Raw genomic sequence first — 15379 nt, forward strand, 5'->3', positions numbered from 1 at the left:
GGAATGTCAACTCAATGTATGGCAGCTGTGAAAAAGGCAAACTCTATGCTGGGGATAATCAGGAAAGGAATTGATAATAAAACTGCAAAGATTGTCATGCCTTATATAAAGCCGTGGTGCGACCACACTTGGAGTACTGTGTTCAGTTCTGGTCACCACATCTCAAAAAAGGATATTGAAGAGATAGAAAAAGTGCAGAGAAGGGCAACAAGGATGATTGAGGGACTGGAGCACCTTCCTTATGAGGAAAGGCTGCAGCGTTTGGGACTCTTTAGTTTGGAGAGGAGACGTCTGAGGGGGGATATGATTGAAGTCTATAAAATTATGTATGGGGTAGAAAATGTTGACAGAGAGAAATTTTTCTCTCTTTCTCACAATACTAGAACCAGGGGGCATTCATTGAAAATGCTGGGGGGAAGAATTAGAACTAATAAAAGGAAACACTTCTTCACGCAACGTGTGATTGGTGTTTGGAATATGCTGCCACAGGAGGTGGTGATGGCCACTAACCTGGATAGCTTTAAAAGGGGCTTGGACAGATTTATGGAGGAGAAGTCAATTTATGGCTACCAATCTTGATCCTCCTTGATCTCAGATTGCAAATGCCTGAACAGTCCAGGTGCTCGGGAGCAACAGCCGCAGAAGGCCATTGCTTTCACATCCTACATGTGAACTCCCAAAGGCACCTGGTGGGCCACTGTGAGTAGCAGAGAGCTGGACTAGATGGACTCTGGTCTGATCCAGCTGGCTTGTTCTTATGTTCTTATGGACTCTCAAAAGGCTTTTGACAAGGTGCCTCACCAAGGACTCCTGACTAAGCTTAGCTACCACGGGTTAAGAGTCCTTGTAAGGATTAAAAATTGGCTACAAGAAAGGAAGCAGAGAAAAGGAAATAATGGACAGTTCTCCCAGTGGAGGGAAGTAAGCAGCGGAGTCCTACAAGGATCAGTACTGGGAACTGGTGCTATTTAATTTGACCATAAATGATCTAGAATTGGGGGTGAACAGTGCAGCTGGCTGGTCTGGAGATGACACAAAACTGTTTAGGATCATAAAACCAAGGATGACTGTGAAGAGCTCCAGGAGGACCTCTATCAATTGGGTGAGGGGATGACCATGTGGGAAATTAAGTTCAGTGTAGGTAAGTGTTACACACTGGAACAAAGGAATCACAAGTACTTGCTGAAGGAGTGTGGAGAACCAGCGTGGTGTAGTGGTTAAGGTGCTGGACCATGACCTGGAACAGCCAGGTTCGAATCCCCACTCTGCTATGGAAGTTTGTTGGGTGACCTCGGGCCTATGATACGCTCTCAACCCTGACCCTGGCTAGTAATTGGATGTGAGACCTCCAAGAAATACCAGGGTGACATGGAGGCAGGCAATGGCAAACTATCTCCAAATGCCCCTTGCCTTGAAAACACTTTAGGATCACCATGTCAGTTGTGACTTTACAGTAAAAAAATAAAGAGGGGGGGGAGGTCTGACCTTTCTGCAACAGAGAGGCAAAGAGACTTCTAGGTCATAGTGGATAACCAAGTGTCCTGCAGCAGAATTTGATGTTGGAGATTATTGAGAAAGGGACTGAAAATAAAACAGCCAATAATATAATACTCCTGCATAGATCTGTGGTGTGGCCTCATTTGGAATACTTGGTCCAGTTCTGGTCACTGTATCTCAAAAAGGACATCAGAGTTGGAAAAAATACAGATGAGAACAACCAAGATGATTAGGGGGTTGGAGTACCTTTCCTCTGAGGAAAGGCTGGAGCGTCTGGGATTTTTCAGTTTAAATAAGACATGATAGATTAGAAGAATTATGCACAAGGTACAGAAAGGGGTCCAAGAGAAGTTATTCTCCCTCTCCCCAAATACTAGAACTTTGAAGCATCAAGTAAAGTTGATGGACAGAAGATTCAGGATGGATAAGAAATACTTTTTTTACACTGAGCAATTAAAATGTGAAATTTGCTGACTGAGGACGTAGTGATGTCCACGGATGTAGATAGATGTAGATCTGTCTAGGGAGATTAGACAGATTCGTGGAGGAGCAGTCTCTTGGTGGTTAGTAGCCATGGCAACTAAAGGGAACCTCCTTGTTCAGAGGCAATCAATTTCTGAATACCCATGCCAGAAGGCAATGAAAAGAGAAGGCCTCAGCTTCTATGCCCTGTTGTTTGTCACTGTATGAAACAGGATGCTGGACTAGATGGTCAACTGGGCTGATCCAGAAGGCTCTTTTTTCTTACATGCGGAAATTAGGGCAGGGTTGGAGCATGGGGGAACTGCGACCAGGGCACACGTGCGCCTGCCACACCCCGCAACGCCCTTGCAACGGTATGCGCCTGGTGCGTTGCGCACACATACCCCTTGGCACTATGCCACTGCAGCAGGGATGTATCTTTGCTGCATCCATATTTTGGAACACTGTACAGTTCTAGATGCCCAATCTCAAAAAGGATGTGTAAGAGCTGGGAAAAAAAACAACTAGAAGGATCAAGGGGTTCTTGAAGCACCTTCCTTGCGAGGAAAGACGTTGGGCATTTTCCCACTTACCAGTAGCTGCGCGCTACTGTAGGCAAGTAGCGCGGGGTCCCCCGGCACTCCCCACTACAGGGGTGGCGACAACGCAGCCGCCCCGACGCTGCTGCTGTTGTGCCCCCTCAGCGCGCGTCATTCCTGGCACTCTTCCAAACAGCGCCTTTTGATGGGGAAGCCCGGGCACGCACCAGAAATGACGCGCGCTGAGAGCAGCGCGCGGCATAGGGGGGTCGTGGCAAGTGGGGAAACGCCCTGAAATATTCAGGGAATTTTAGCTTTGGCCTTTAACAAAGAGGACATGATTGATAACACTACAAATGGCATAGAGTGTGTGGTACAGAAAAGCTTTTTGCTTTCACATAAACCACACCAGAACTTGGGAACAGTCAATGAAATTTATGGACAGTCAGTTCAAGACAGACAAAAGGGAAATAATTCTTCACACACTGACTCAAGTTGTAGTAGCCGATAGTTTAAAAAGGGACCATATAAATTGAAGGACTATCAATGGCTTCTAATCATGAAAACCTAAGTGGAACCCCCCCCCCCCCCCCGATCCAAGGTGGTATACCTGAATGCAGCAGATACTGGGGACAGTGATCTTCCCAAAGGCATCTGAATGGCAGAGTTTGGAAAAAGAACACTTGTTGAGACAGACCATTGTTTTGACCTAGCAAAGAAAGAACCCCTCCTGTGTCAGCACATCCAGAGATTCTCCCCCACTTCGCAAGCACTGCAGAACAAATGGGGCTGTACCTGGCTGCCGCAGGGAAGACCGCCCAGGGCGTGGCAGGGAGAAGCTGAAGGACCGTGCTGGCAGAGCTGCCGGTCCGTCTAGGCTGACGCTCTTGCTGCGTTTGCGACACTCTACGGAGAGGAGATCCCGGCACTGTTTGTGGCAGCTCACACCACAAGCTGGATGGCACAAGAGAAGGCAGATAGAGTCATATGCCTACCCTACTTCAAGTGGTTCATTTCCATAAAGAAAGAGGAGCAGAGGTTTCAGCATGGCTGGAAAATTCATCCTCTGAACCAGAAGCATTGCTCCAGCAAGGATGGGAAAAATATTTTATGCATGCTCCAAGGAACACCAATTTGAATTATTCACATCTTCCAGGGCTGAGGACCGCCGCTGGAAACAAGTCCAGTCTCTAAGTCTTGGCTCAAATTAAGCTCTGCCCCACCCTGGGGCAACCCCAACAAATCTCCTCTCTGTTGTCCCATGGTCTGTTAAATGCACCCATCAGTTTCTGCTGGCTTTCCTTTTACCCCTGCAACTCACCTCGACATTTGAGCCCTTTCTTGTAGAGTCCAAGAATCTGAAGGAAAAGAAATGCACATCTTTAGATGATCAGCCAAACTACAAGTTAAACAAAATCACCACAGGGACTAGTAGTCATATTGCAGCTGCAAGTATTTGGTGGCAACTCCATTTAGAAGCTCAACAAGGCCCAATTCTGATCAGGGCTGTGACACAAGGGGAGGACACACACACTCTCCACACACACCATTTTCTGGAGTCAAAATTTCACTGGAGGTGTTATTTGCCCCATGAGGGAGCTGCATGTGCAAGTATTCTTCCTGGTGGTCGCCAGCAACCAGCACTGCAAAAGGCAAACTACCATCTTTTTCATCCTATCAACGAAGCACCCCTCTAAACCCTGGATGTGACTTTTCTCAGCATTCCAGAAAGGCTGGACAGAAAACTAAATCTTTAAAAACAAAGAATTTGGCAAGACTCTGAATAAAATGGTCACCAAAAAAATATAGACTTCAGGAGATGATTAGATGCTTGTTGAATTATTTTTAACATTATGTCAAACTCAGCACTTCCCTCCCCCAGAACAGCTTAATCCAACAATGATCATAACTAGGAATCTTGCCAAAAATTCAAGAGAGTGGAAGCAAAGGACAGGATATATACCAAGATGTTTTCCTGTGTGGGCTTTATTGATGTAAACTATTGTGCTTTCGAGGAACTGCCTTGAGAATTTTAGTTCCACGTTTAGCTACAAGACCTTCTCAGTTGATCGTATTGACCTGTAACTGGTCTGAATTTCTCCATAATGCGGGGGGGGGGGGGAGGGAGAGAAAGAGAGAGAGAGAGAGAGAGAGAGAGAGAGAGAGAGAGAGAGAGAGAGAGAGAGAGAGAGAGAGAGAGAGAGAGATCTCCACCCACCATCTTGAATTGACTCAAAGATGTCCCAAGATGCAATTTCAGAGGTGGGCTGTTGGGACCTTTTTGTCCTACTACGATAATGAGACATTTCACAGTATTAACGGAACCCCCTCAGTTTCCCTAGGACATATTTGCCCTCATGCCTCACTTAAGAAAGAGCCTGCTGGATCAGACCAGAGTCCATCTAGTCCAGCACTCTGCTACTTGCAGTGGCCCACCAGATACCTTTAGGAGTTCACATGCAGGATGTGAAAGCAAAGGCCTGCTGCTGCTGCTGCTGCTCCTGAGCACCTGGTCTGCTAAGGCATTTGCAATCTCAGATCAAGGAGGATCAAGATTGGTAGCCATAGATCAACTTCTCCTCCATAAATCTTTCCAAGCCCTTTTTAAAGCTATCCAGGTTAGTGGCCATCACCACCTCCGGTGGCAACATACTCCAAACATCAATCACACGTTGCGTGAAAAAATGTTTCCTTTTATTAGTTCTAATTCTTCCCCCCAGCATTTTCAATGTATGCCCCCTGGTTCTAGTATTGTGTGAAAGAGAGAAAGATTTCTCTATGTCAACATTTTCTACCCCATGCATAATTTTATAGACTTCAATCATATCCCCCCTCAGACATCTCCTCTCCAAACTAAAGAGTCCCAAATGCTGCAGCCTCTCCTCATAAAAAAGGTGCTCCAATCCCTCAATCATCCTCGTTGCCCTTCTCTGCACTTTTTCTATCTCTTCGATATCCTTTTTGAGATGTGGTGACCAGAACAGAACACAGTACTCCAAGTGCGGTCGCACCACTGCTTTATATAAGGGCATGACAATCTTTGCCGCCATGCATTGAATTGACATTCCCATGGAACTATCAACTAAGACGCCCAAATCCCTTTCCTGGTCTGTGACTGACCCCTGTAGCGTGTATGTGAAGTTTGGATTTTTTGCCCCTGTGTTCATCACTTTACATTTTGCTACATTGAACTGCATTTGCCATTTCTTAGCCCCCTCACCTAATTTATCAAGGTCCACTTGGAGCTCTTTGCAATCCTTTGTGGTTCTCATCACCCTACATAATTTGGTATCATCCGCAAACTTGGCCACCACACTACCCACCCCTACTTCCAGGTCATTTATGAATAGGTTAAAAAGCACTGGTCCCAATACGGATCCTTGGGGGACACCACTCCGTACATCTCTCCATTGTGAGAACTTCCCATTTACATTCACCCTTTGCTTCCTGTTTCTCAACCAGTTTTTAATCCATCGGAGAACTTCCCCTCTTATTCCTTGATTGCTGAGTTTTCTCAATAGTCTCTGGTGAGGAACTTTGTCAAAAGCCTTTTGGAAATCCAAGCAGACAATGTCCACTGGTTCCCCCTTATCCACATGCCTGTTTACACCTTCAAAGAACTCTAGTAAGTTTGTAAGGCAGGACTTGTCTCTGCCAAAGCCATGCTGACTCTTCCTCAGCAAGTCTTGCTTTTCTACATGTTTTGTAATTTTATCTTTTAAAAAAAATTATCATCTTTTTATCTTTTAAAATTTTATCTTATCTTTAATTATAGAATTTTATTTCATCTTTTTATTTTTATTTTATTTTATCTTTAATGATACCTGTGAGCTCCTAGAATTGTCTACCTGTTCAAAAGTTAACATTGGGCTAGCCCATAGGTGTCAAACTCGTGGCCCTCCAGATGTCATGGACTACAGTTCCCATCATCCCCTGCCAACGTGATGCTAGCAGGGGATGATGGGAACTGTAGTCCATAACATCTGGAGGGGCGCGAGTTTGACACCTATGGGCTAGGTAGACACTTTGGTCCCGATCCAGCAGAACTCCTCTTACATTCTTAAGCACAAGAATGGATCGCTCTGAGCACAACACCCCTCCTCACCAGGCCCTTGCATTGGCGGCAAGCGATGGGCCGCAAGAATGTGGTCTCGTGGAAGCTGTGGATGAATCCCATCTTGCCGTTCAGCTCCATGCTGGATTTCATGAAGTAGGAGATCATCTCTTCTCGACTAATGCAGCCGTCCCTGTGCCATGGAGACAGAAGAGGGTGAACAGGTATGCTTCATTTGTGCCACAACCACCCGCGGGAGCACAATCCTGGAAGCAGGGGCAGCTGGAGTTTCCAAAACAATCGGGCAGTGGGCCACAAGCCTTTCCAGCCACACCCTTCTTCTGTGACTCCACCTACCCAAAGCTCTTCCTACCTGTTCCACTCCAGCTCCACCCACTAAAATGGCTGAATGGAGCATCTGTGCACTATGCAGAGTGGGACTTTTCTACTTCCCCCCAAACCCCTGCTGCATTCCACTGAGCTTCTATCCCTGAAATTCTGTTCCTGGGAGCGGGTCTGCAGACCTTCAGGTCGGAACAGTATAGGGTGTGACGTTAGGGAAGTATTCATTGGGAGGGAGGGATTGGTGGAAGTCGCCACTCCCTCTTCCGCCAACAGAAATGCCATTTCATATAGATAGCCCTGTGTTCAGGGCCAGCCAGAGAAAAGCAACAGGGAGAAGACCAACACTTTTGCCGCCAACTCATGAGCGCACCAGCAATTTGGTCAGAGAGCTGAAGACAATTTGAAGAGGGAGCATCTCATTACTCGTGTGTCTTCCATTTGTTTTGATGCTGGCACAGGACTGACAGATGTTTGCAGTGTTTCAGTTCAAAAGCTGAGATGGTGACAGACTTTACCCCTTAATGTCTTTGTGGCAAAAAGTGTTCCTTTGAGGGACTCAAATGTTCCAAAAAACCCCACACCAACACCCCTTCATTTTTTCACCTGTTCATATAATTTGGTTTTTAAATAACAGTCTTCTTCTTTGAGTGCCATTGTAAGATTTCAGCCAAAAAGGGATCATGTGGTTGGGAAGTCTATCAGACTGAACTACCTGGTGATGTCAACAAACGCAAACAAAGCTACATGGCCCTCATTTTGAGGTACTGAGGAGGTACTGGATTCAGCGTCTCCAGTGTGCCAGAGAATGTTGTAGAACAGTGATGGCGAACCTTTTCGAGACCGAGTGCCCAAACTGCAACCCAAAACCCACTTATTTATTGCAAAGTGCCAACACGGCAATTTAACTTGAATACTGAGGTTTTAGTTTTTTTAAAAAACTGTTGGCTCCAATGTGTGCATTACTCAGGAGTAGGTTTGGTGGTAGTCAGTGGCTTTGCTTTGAAGCAACTGTGCAATGCTTCGAATGGGTGAATCATGACCCCAGGAGGGTTTACTCAGAATCAAGCCCCATTGCCAGCAACCGAGCTTACTCCCAGGTAAAGGATTGTGCTTTAATTCTTCCCATGAAAATCAGTGGGGTTTAACAGCACTTAACAGGGTTACCTACATGTCGTGCCCAGTGACCCAGGTCAGCCTAGATGTGTGTGTGTGTGTGGGGGGGTGATTTTCCACCACCCCCCCATGATGAACTCTGTGTATGTGTGCCCACAGAGAGGCCTCTGAGTGCCACCCTGGCACCCGTGCCATAGGTTCGCCATCACTGTTTTAGAATTAGCATTTGGGATACACACATCTCAATCAGAGCATTACTGTGTGGATGGAGGACAGCCACCTTCACACAGGGATTCCCACATACAGTACATGTAAATCCCAGCTGCAGTTCCCAGTTTTGTCACACCGTACTGGGGTGCAGTGGAGTACAGCAAAATTAGGGAACATCAGCTCAACTGTCAAAGCAATGAGGACACACTTCCTTTCCACCCCATAAATCCTTTCCCACTTCCTTTCAAATGTCTTCCCTCTGAAAAATGCAGGTTCTTTTCGAGGGGTATAAAAACATTAGCAGAACTTGGGCCTGGTTCACGTCCGCTCCAGCCTGAAGCCTGAAGCAAAAACCAGTGGGATGGGAAGAAACACAGGACAGCAAGGGAAGCCATGCCAAATGCTTTTATGCTCTCTCAAAACTATCATCTGTTGCAAGACTTATGGCGCCTCTGAGCACATTCAGAGTTCATTGCCCTCGCTGATGAGCGACCGCAGCTTGTGATCTAGCAGAACTGAAAACATTTGGATGTTCAGGTTTCAAAACGAGCGCAACCAGCAGCCTGCCTCTATCTCTAGCTGCGAGAAAGGAATCTTGTCAAGAGTAGAAAGACCAGGTGTCAGGCCTCTGGGGTCCTTGAGAATGACTAGGTGTGGTCTCACGTGCCGCAGACTGAACTGCTACGGGAGCCAAGCGCAGCCTCTCCCTGCTCCCACAGGCACGCAAGGGTGGAGGCAGCTACCGGAAACCACCAAAGCTGCATAAGAAATGCCCCCACACTCAGTCACAGGCGGAAGAACCTGGAGCCAAGCAGCTGCTGCATCAGTCAAGAACCAGGCCACCAAATATGGAGTGATGTGACTGTTTGATATCTGGGAGGGAAAATCAGGACTCCGGGGTTCTCTCTCTAAAGCTCCGAGAGGAGGCTAGCAAGGAGGCACAGCGGTGGGTGGGCTGGGAGCCAGAACTCCTGGGTTCTCTCCCAGTGGACGCAGCCGTAAAAACATTTTGACTTTGCATTCGAGACTGCCAGACGGAATGCAGCTTGCTCCCCGCAAAGGCACACACAAACATTCCAGACTCAAGAGGGCATCTGGTTTTCAAAGCAGAATTTGGTGGCGCGGGTGTAAACACTCAGCCTTTCAAACAGTTGTCTCCTGCTGATTCAAAACGACTTTGGTTAACTCATCTTCCTTTCCTATCCAGTTGTTCCACCTGCCGCTTCTCATGTGTTAGCTTCAAGATTCTAGTTCTCACCATTAAATTATCTGTACCCTCACATTTCGGGCTCCAGCTGGATTCTTTTCGGTGCCCTCATTCTGTTCTGCACAAGTTTATCCCCATTTCCAGGATGTCTGTCATGCAGCCTGCTCTGCCTGGAAAAGCTCCTTCCCCTTGCCCAAAAACTGTCTAGCTGTCCTCAAGGAGGGCTTTCCTAGCTATGGCCTTGACCTGGAGGTACTTCCTTTCAGATGAGATCTGGGCCCTGTGGGACTTATTGTAATCCCATAGTGTCTGTAAGTTTGAGCTGTTCTGCCAGGCCTTTGGTTGAAGGCTGTAACTTGGCTGGCCTCCTTTCCCTTACCTGCCTCCCCCCCTCCCACTTTCCTTCTTTTTGTTTTGTTCTTATTCTTGATTATATTTGAGAGCTAGTTCACTCCTGCCTCTGATTGACTGTAATGTCAAGATTTATGGCGCTATGACTAGAATGCAATATTTCATACTGTCCATGTTAGCATTGTCGTATTAATTGCTATAAACTGCCTTGAGCCCGTCTTATGGGGAAGAGCAGCCTATAAATCCAGTACATAAAATACATGCACCAACCCACCTCTTCCTCCTTGTCTTGTTCCTGCACATTTTCTCCCTGTTCCTTTGCTGCCATTCACTTCCATTTCAACTATTCACCCAGCAGCCCCTGAGCCCTACCCATCCCACTGACTGTCCAGTGTAAGAGCCTTAGATTTCACATTTCACTCCATGTCTTTCTGCTAGAGCACGCTACTTGTGCTTACTTAGCAGTAGCTGGAGCATTCATTTAAAGGGGTGGGGCAATATGCAACTCCAGAACACCTTTTCTCTGCACATAATTCTTCTATTGCTTTAGTGACAGAACTGTAGATTTTCTGCAATTTGGAGAAGGAAACAGTGTTAAGGTTTGCTGAGGTTCCAAATTCTCCTGGAAGGGCAGCCCTTGGGGAGGCAGTCTAGCTAACTAACCTAGGTTTGTGATTTCTTGGTGGTAGCAAAACAGTCTACACGTGCTCAACGGCACTGCCCTTGCCAGTTATCTGGTAGATATAGTAAGAGGAGAAAGAAAGAAGTCCCAGCACTAGATAATTATGTGTGAAATGCATATCATGGTACAGCTAAAATGCCCTGTCTTTATTTATACTCTTAATGTCTTTTTAATTTGAAAACGAATACACTATTTTTAAAAAGGCTCTAGAGTCACAGGAACAGTGAGCCCCACCCCTAACTCAGATTTTAGAAATGGAAAATACAAGAATCTTTTGAGTTGATGCCCCCCCACCCACCCAACCCACCCAGCCCCACACTTGACCAGTACTCACTGGTTCTCATCCAGGTCTCCAAACTTGCAAAGGTATGGAAAATTATTCCTGATGATCTTAAATTCTTCCTGTGAAATGTGACCGTCTCCATCCACGTCAAAGTTCCGGAAGACAGACTGAAAGGCAAAGTGGTTGGGGAGGGGAGGCAAGCGGGAGATCCCGGTTACAAATCTTTCAAAGCCAGGCAGGCATCTTTATCAACCTAGCAATGCCTTTTATTTTATTTCATTATATTTCATTATAAGAACATAAGAACTAGCCTGCTGGATCAGACCAGAGTCCATCTAGTCCAGCACTCTGCTACTCGCAGTGGCCCACCAGGTGCCTTTGGGAGCTCACGTACAGGATGTGAAAGCAGTGGCCTTCTGCTGCTGCTGCGCCTGATATATTTATATTTATTGGCCGCCCTTCCCCTTGTGGGCTCAGGGCAGCTTCCAACATTGGGGTCAAGAACCTTCTCACAAGCTTTTTTGGCTTGTCGGTTCTTTCTGAAGTTTACAATTTTGTTGGCTGTAAGGTTGTGACACCCACCCCCTTGTTTGGATTTATTTTTGCCCTCCCTGTTTACACATCCTGTTTGCATCCCTCTCTGCTGTTATTCACATTTTGCTCCTTGATTTGGTTGCAGTTTGCGATGGGAGGCTTCAAAAAAAGATTTGTTTTTAAACCACCGGCTTTGATGGTCTGGGCGCGGAGGTGACTGTTGTTTTATCTTTGCGGATTGTTTTACCCTTGTAAGGAAACCACCTCAGGAGAGTTGTGCAGAGAGGGCGGTGTAAAATCAGCAGGAGTTCTACAGCTCTGTAAAGATTATCAAGTTTTGATTCTAGGGTAAGATTTTGTGAGCTCCAGCCAAAGAAAATGTGCTAGTATAAAAACCGTTCAGGTGCCACGAGACTCCCAATTGTCTAGCTCAAGATACGCTGGCTACCGTGGAAAATGGGACGTTTTGCATTCTGCACCACAGGCCTGCTTATCTGATGACAGGAACTAGGGGCTCTGGGATGCAAGTCCCGCCTGCCCCACAGGGCTGAATGCCGAACTCCATAAAAGCCCTAATCAGGCCTGGAGTGGGGAGGGAGCTCCAAGGAACAGGTCAGAGCAGGTATCTATGTTTGAAGAATGCAGTCGTCATTTGCTGATACTTTTGTGCAACTAGACAGACCCTCTTGTGGCTTTAAAAAGACTCCCTCTTTTGGAGTCTGGTGGCACCTTAAAGATGCACATGTGCATCACCTTTCATCCAGGACAGCCTAGTATAAAAATGTGTGTCTTTAAGGGCGCTGCAATGTGCCTGCTCAGTTTTGCTGCAACACCCCTCCCCCTCAAAAAACATCATTACTGTGATTAAGGTAAGAGAAGCACCCTGTTGCAAGAATGTTAGTGATTCGTTTCATTTGAATCCTCCTTTCTTCCTGATGGGAACGCAAAGAAGCTAACATTATGCTCTTCTCCAACCAGTTACAGTTGCCAACCTCCAGGTGGGGGCTGGAGATCTCCCAAAATCACCACTGACCTCCAGGTTCCAGAGATTAGTTCTCCTGGACAAAATGGCTGCTATGGCAGGTGGAATTGACGGCACCCCAGCCCTCTCCAAACCAGGCTGACCGCTGGCTCTGCCTCCAAAACCTCCAGGAATTTTCCAACCCAGAGTTGGCAACCCTACCCATTCTATCCTCATAACAAGCTTATGAGGTAGGCGAGGCTGAGAGACTGACTGGCCCAAGCTAACTTCCATGGTAGAGCGGCGATTTGAACCTGGGCCTGCCAGATGCTAAGCCAGTGGTGGCGAACCTTTGGCACTCCAGATGTTATGGACTATCTTGATTTGTTCCCATGCCAGCAGACCTTGGCCATGCTTGGCCAGGCTGGCATGGGAATCTTAGTCCATAACATCTGGAGTGCCAGAGGTTCACCACCACGGTGCTAAGCCAACGCTCCAACCACTGCACGCATCCCAATAGTCATTGGGAAAGAACCAGTGGTGGGCAAATGTCATTTTCTGTCCATCCTTTGAGTGTCATCTACACCAACATTTCTTTATCACTGCTAGACTAGACAAACAATGGTCCCCATTGTTGCCAAACTCTAAAGATGGGGTCTTTCTTCATTCTGTCCTTACCCAAGATACCCAAGATTGAGGAGGCCTCAATCACAAACTTCTCTTTTCCTCTTCAGGCCTTAGAGTCTCCCTTGCCCCGTCCCAGTTACTGACTTCAGCACATTTTTTCCTTTCCTGCCTCCCACTATTCTTTCAGGATGGTCATATTGTTCCCCTTCCTCCATTTTATTCACTAACACTTAATGACTTACCCCAAATACGGTGCAGCTGGGTTGAGAGAGGAGAGAATGTGAGTGGCACAAGGTCACCCAGAGAGCTTCATGGGAGAGTAGAAATCTGAACCTGGGCCGCCTAGATCCTAGCATATAGTGATGACCACCATACCACACTGCCCCCTGCCCTTATTTTAATTGCCCAGCCTACAACCTCCTACCAGCTGGGTATCAGCACAACCCATCTTTCCAAAGTTCTGCTGCAAAACCTTCTTTGGTGCTCAGTACAAACCCTCTTGGTTGTTGGCTGGCTTTTGTAGGTAGGGAAGAGAACATCTAAGGCAGCCATTAGGAGGAGAACCTTGGCATCCAGATACAGGATTGCTACTCAGATTGCTCTTCCAGCATGGCCAATTGGCCATGCTGGAAGGGGCTGATGGGAATTGTAGTCCATAACATCTGGAGTGCCAAAGGTTCGCCACCATGGCACTAGGATAACCCAGCCAGCATTTCTGGTTTGGGGGAACTATTTACGACATTCTCATCCTGTCCTTCTTCCAAGGAGCTTAGCGTGGCGCACATGGCTACTCTCCCTTTCAGCAGGCTCATGAAGCAAGTAAGAGAGTGGCTGGCAGAGAGGACATTTGAATCCAGGCCTTACGAGTCCTATATACCAACAAACTGCAGCTACTTAAAGAAACTGGCAGGAAGTAAGAAGAAGAGTTTGGATGTATACCCTGTTTTTCTCAACCATAAGGAGTCTCAAAGCAGCTTACAAACTCCTTCCCTTCCTCTTCCCACAACAGACACCTTGTGAGGTAGGTGGAGCTGAGAGAGTTCTGAGAGAACTGTGACTGGCCCAAGGTCGCCCAGCAGGCTTCATGTGTAGGAGGGGGGAGAGTAACAAATCCAATTCACCAGATAAGAATCTGCCACTCACATAGAGGAGTGGGGAAATACACCTGGTTCACCAGATAAGAGTCCACCACTCTTAATCACTACACCATGCTGCCTCTCATATAATCTCATATCTCAAGTCCACCATGTCTTTGGTGAGACAATCAGATTTTCACACTGCCGAGGCCCCACCCAACACAAAGCACTCCCCGCCCCCTTTTCCTTCCTGCTTCCTACCTCCACCATCTTCTCAATATGCTTGCGCACAATTGCCTGGTCCGGCTTGGGTTTGGGCACCGACGCCCACTCCTCAATAACAACTGGCTGAGGAGGAGGGGTGGAAGATGTAGGGCTTGAAGGCTGGAACAGACACACAAAATAAGTTCCTGGGGCTGGTGGAAGGAGCAAGAAGCAGCTGGTTCTGGGGTGGGGAAAGGGCTGGTACAGAATCTTCCTCCTTATTCACAAGCCCACTACATTTATATTCCACCTTTGTTGCTCATTTATATCCCGTTTTCCTCTCCAGTGGGCACCTAGAGCAGTATACATTGTTCCCCCCCCGCCACCCCGGTTCTCTTTTGTCCTCACAACAACAGTCCTGTGGGGTAGGTTAAGCTGAGAAAGAGAGAGAGAAGCTCTCGGTGGGTGAGTGAGAGAGACCGAGAAAGAGAGAGGTAGAAAGTTATTCCTGCAAGCTTCCATGACAGAGCTGGGGCTCATTCCGCACATGTAGAATAATGCACTTTCAAACTGCTTCCAGTGCTCTTTGAAGCTGTGCGGAATAGCAAAATCCACTTGCAAACAGTTGTGAAAGTGGTTTGAAAACGCATTATTTTGCGTGTGCGGAAGGGGCCTAAGTCTCCCAGTTCCTAGCCCAACATTCAAACCACTACAACACACTGGTCTCTCACCTTTCCCCGAAGTGGTGTTTTAACCTTATCCCACCCCCATGAGGAAAATTAGGAAGAGACACAGTGACTTGACCCAGCATCACCCTTTCAGGGTTGACCAGTGGTTTCCCTTCCACCTGGCTTTTCCCATTCTCGCCCAGTGTTTTTGCAACTGTGCCATCCTGGTTCTCCCTATCCCAGCCGTTTTGCTTCCTGTAAGGCAAAAGTCACTTCCTCTAAGTCTGCCCCATCACCAATATGGAGGGGGGGAGGGGAAGCAAGGAAGACTCAGGCCACCAGACGGACAGCTTGATAGTGACTAAGCCCACAGTTCTCGGAGAACCGTTCTCGGAGAACAGGAAGTGCAGCCCTGAGGGAGGAAGCCTGGAACAGGCTGGTGAGAAACAGTACGTCTGTCCCCTCCATGATTCCTGCATTCTCTTTGCCACTCTGAACATTTGCAAGTGGCAATGTGGGGGCTTCCCTGCTAACCATGAGAGTAGAATTAGAGAGCAGGTAGAGAG

The 15379-nt window shown here is 47.2% G+C and overlaps 1 protein-coding gene across 2 annotated transcripts in view; it reads right to left on the reverse strand.

Moving 5' to 3' along the window:
• The window catches only part of RASGRP2 (RAS guanyl releasing protein 2), a 47999-nt gene that overhangs the window by 6616 nt on the left and 26004 nt on the right, over positions 1-15379 (reverse strand). For both annotated transcript variants that reach the window (XM_048514370.1, XM_048514380.1), the window contains exons 11-15: positions 14203-14325; positions 10795-10910; positions 6604-6745; positions 3820-3856; positions 3294-3452 (exon numbers count right to left, since the gene is read on the reverse strand). In XM_048514370.1, coding sequence (XP_048370327.1) covers positions 3294-3452; positions 3820-3856; positions 6604-6745; positions 10795-10910; positions 14203-14325 — 577 coding nt within the window. The remainder of the gene's footprint in view (positions 1-3293; positions 3453-3819; positions 3857-6603; positions 6746-10794; positions 10911-14202; positions 14326-15379) is intronic.

Source organism: Sphaerodactylus townsendi, linkage group LG01, assembly GCF_021028975.2.
Source record: "Sphaerodactylus townsendi isolate TG3544 linkage group LG01, MPM_Stown_v2.3, whole genome shotgun sequence".
Taxonomy (NCBI): domain Eukaryota; kingdom Metazoa; phylum Chordata; class Lepidosauria; order Squamata; family Sphaerodactylidae; genus Sphaerodactylus; species Sphaerodactylus townsendi.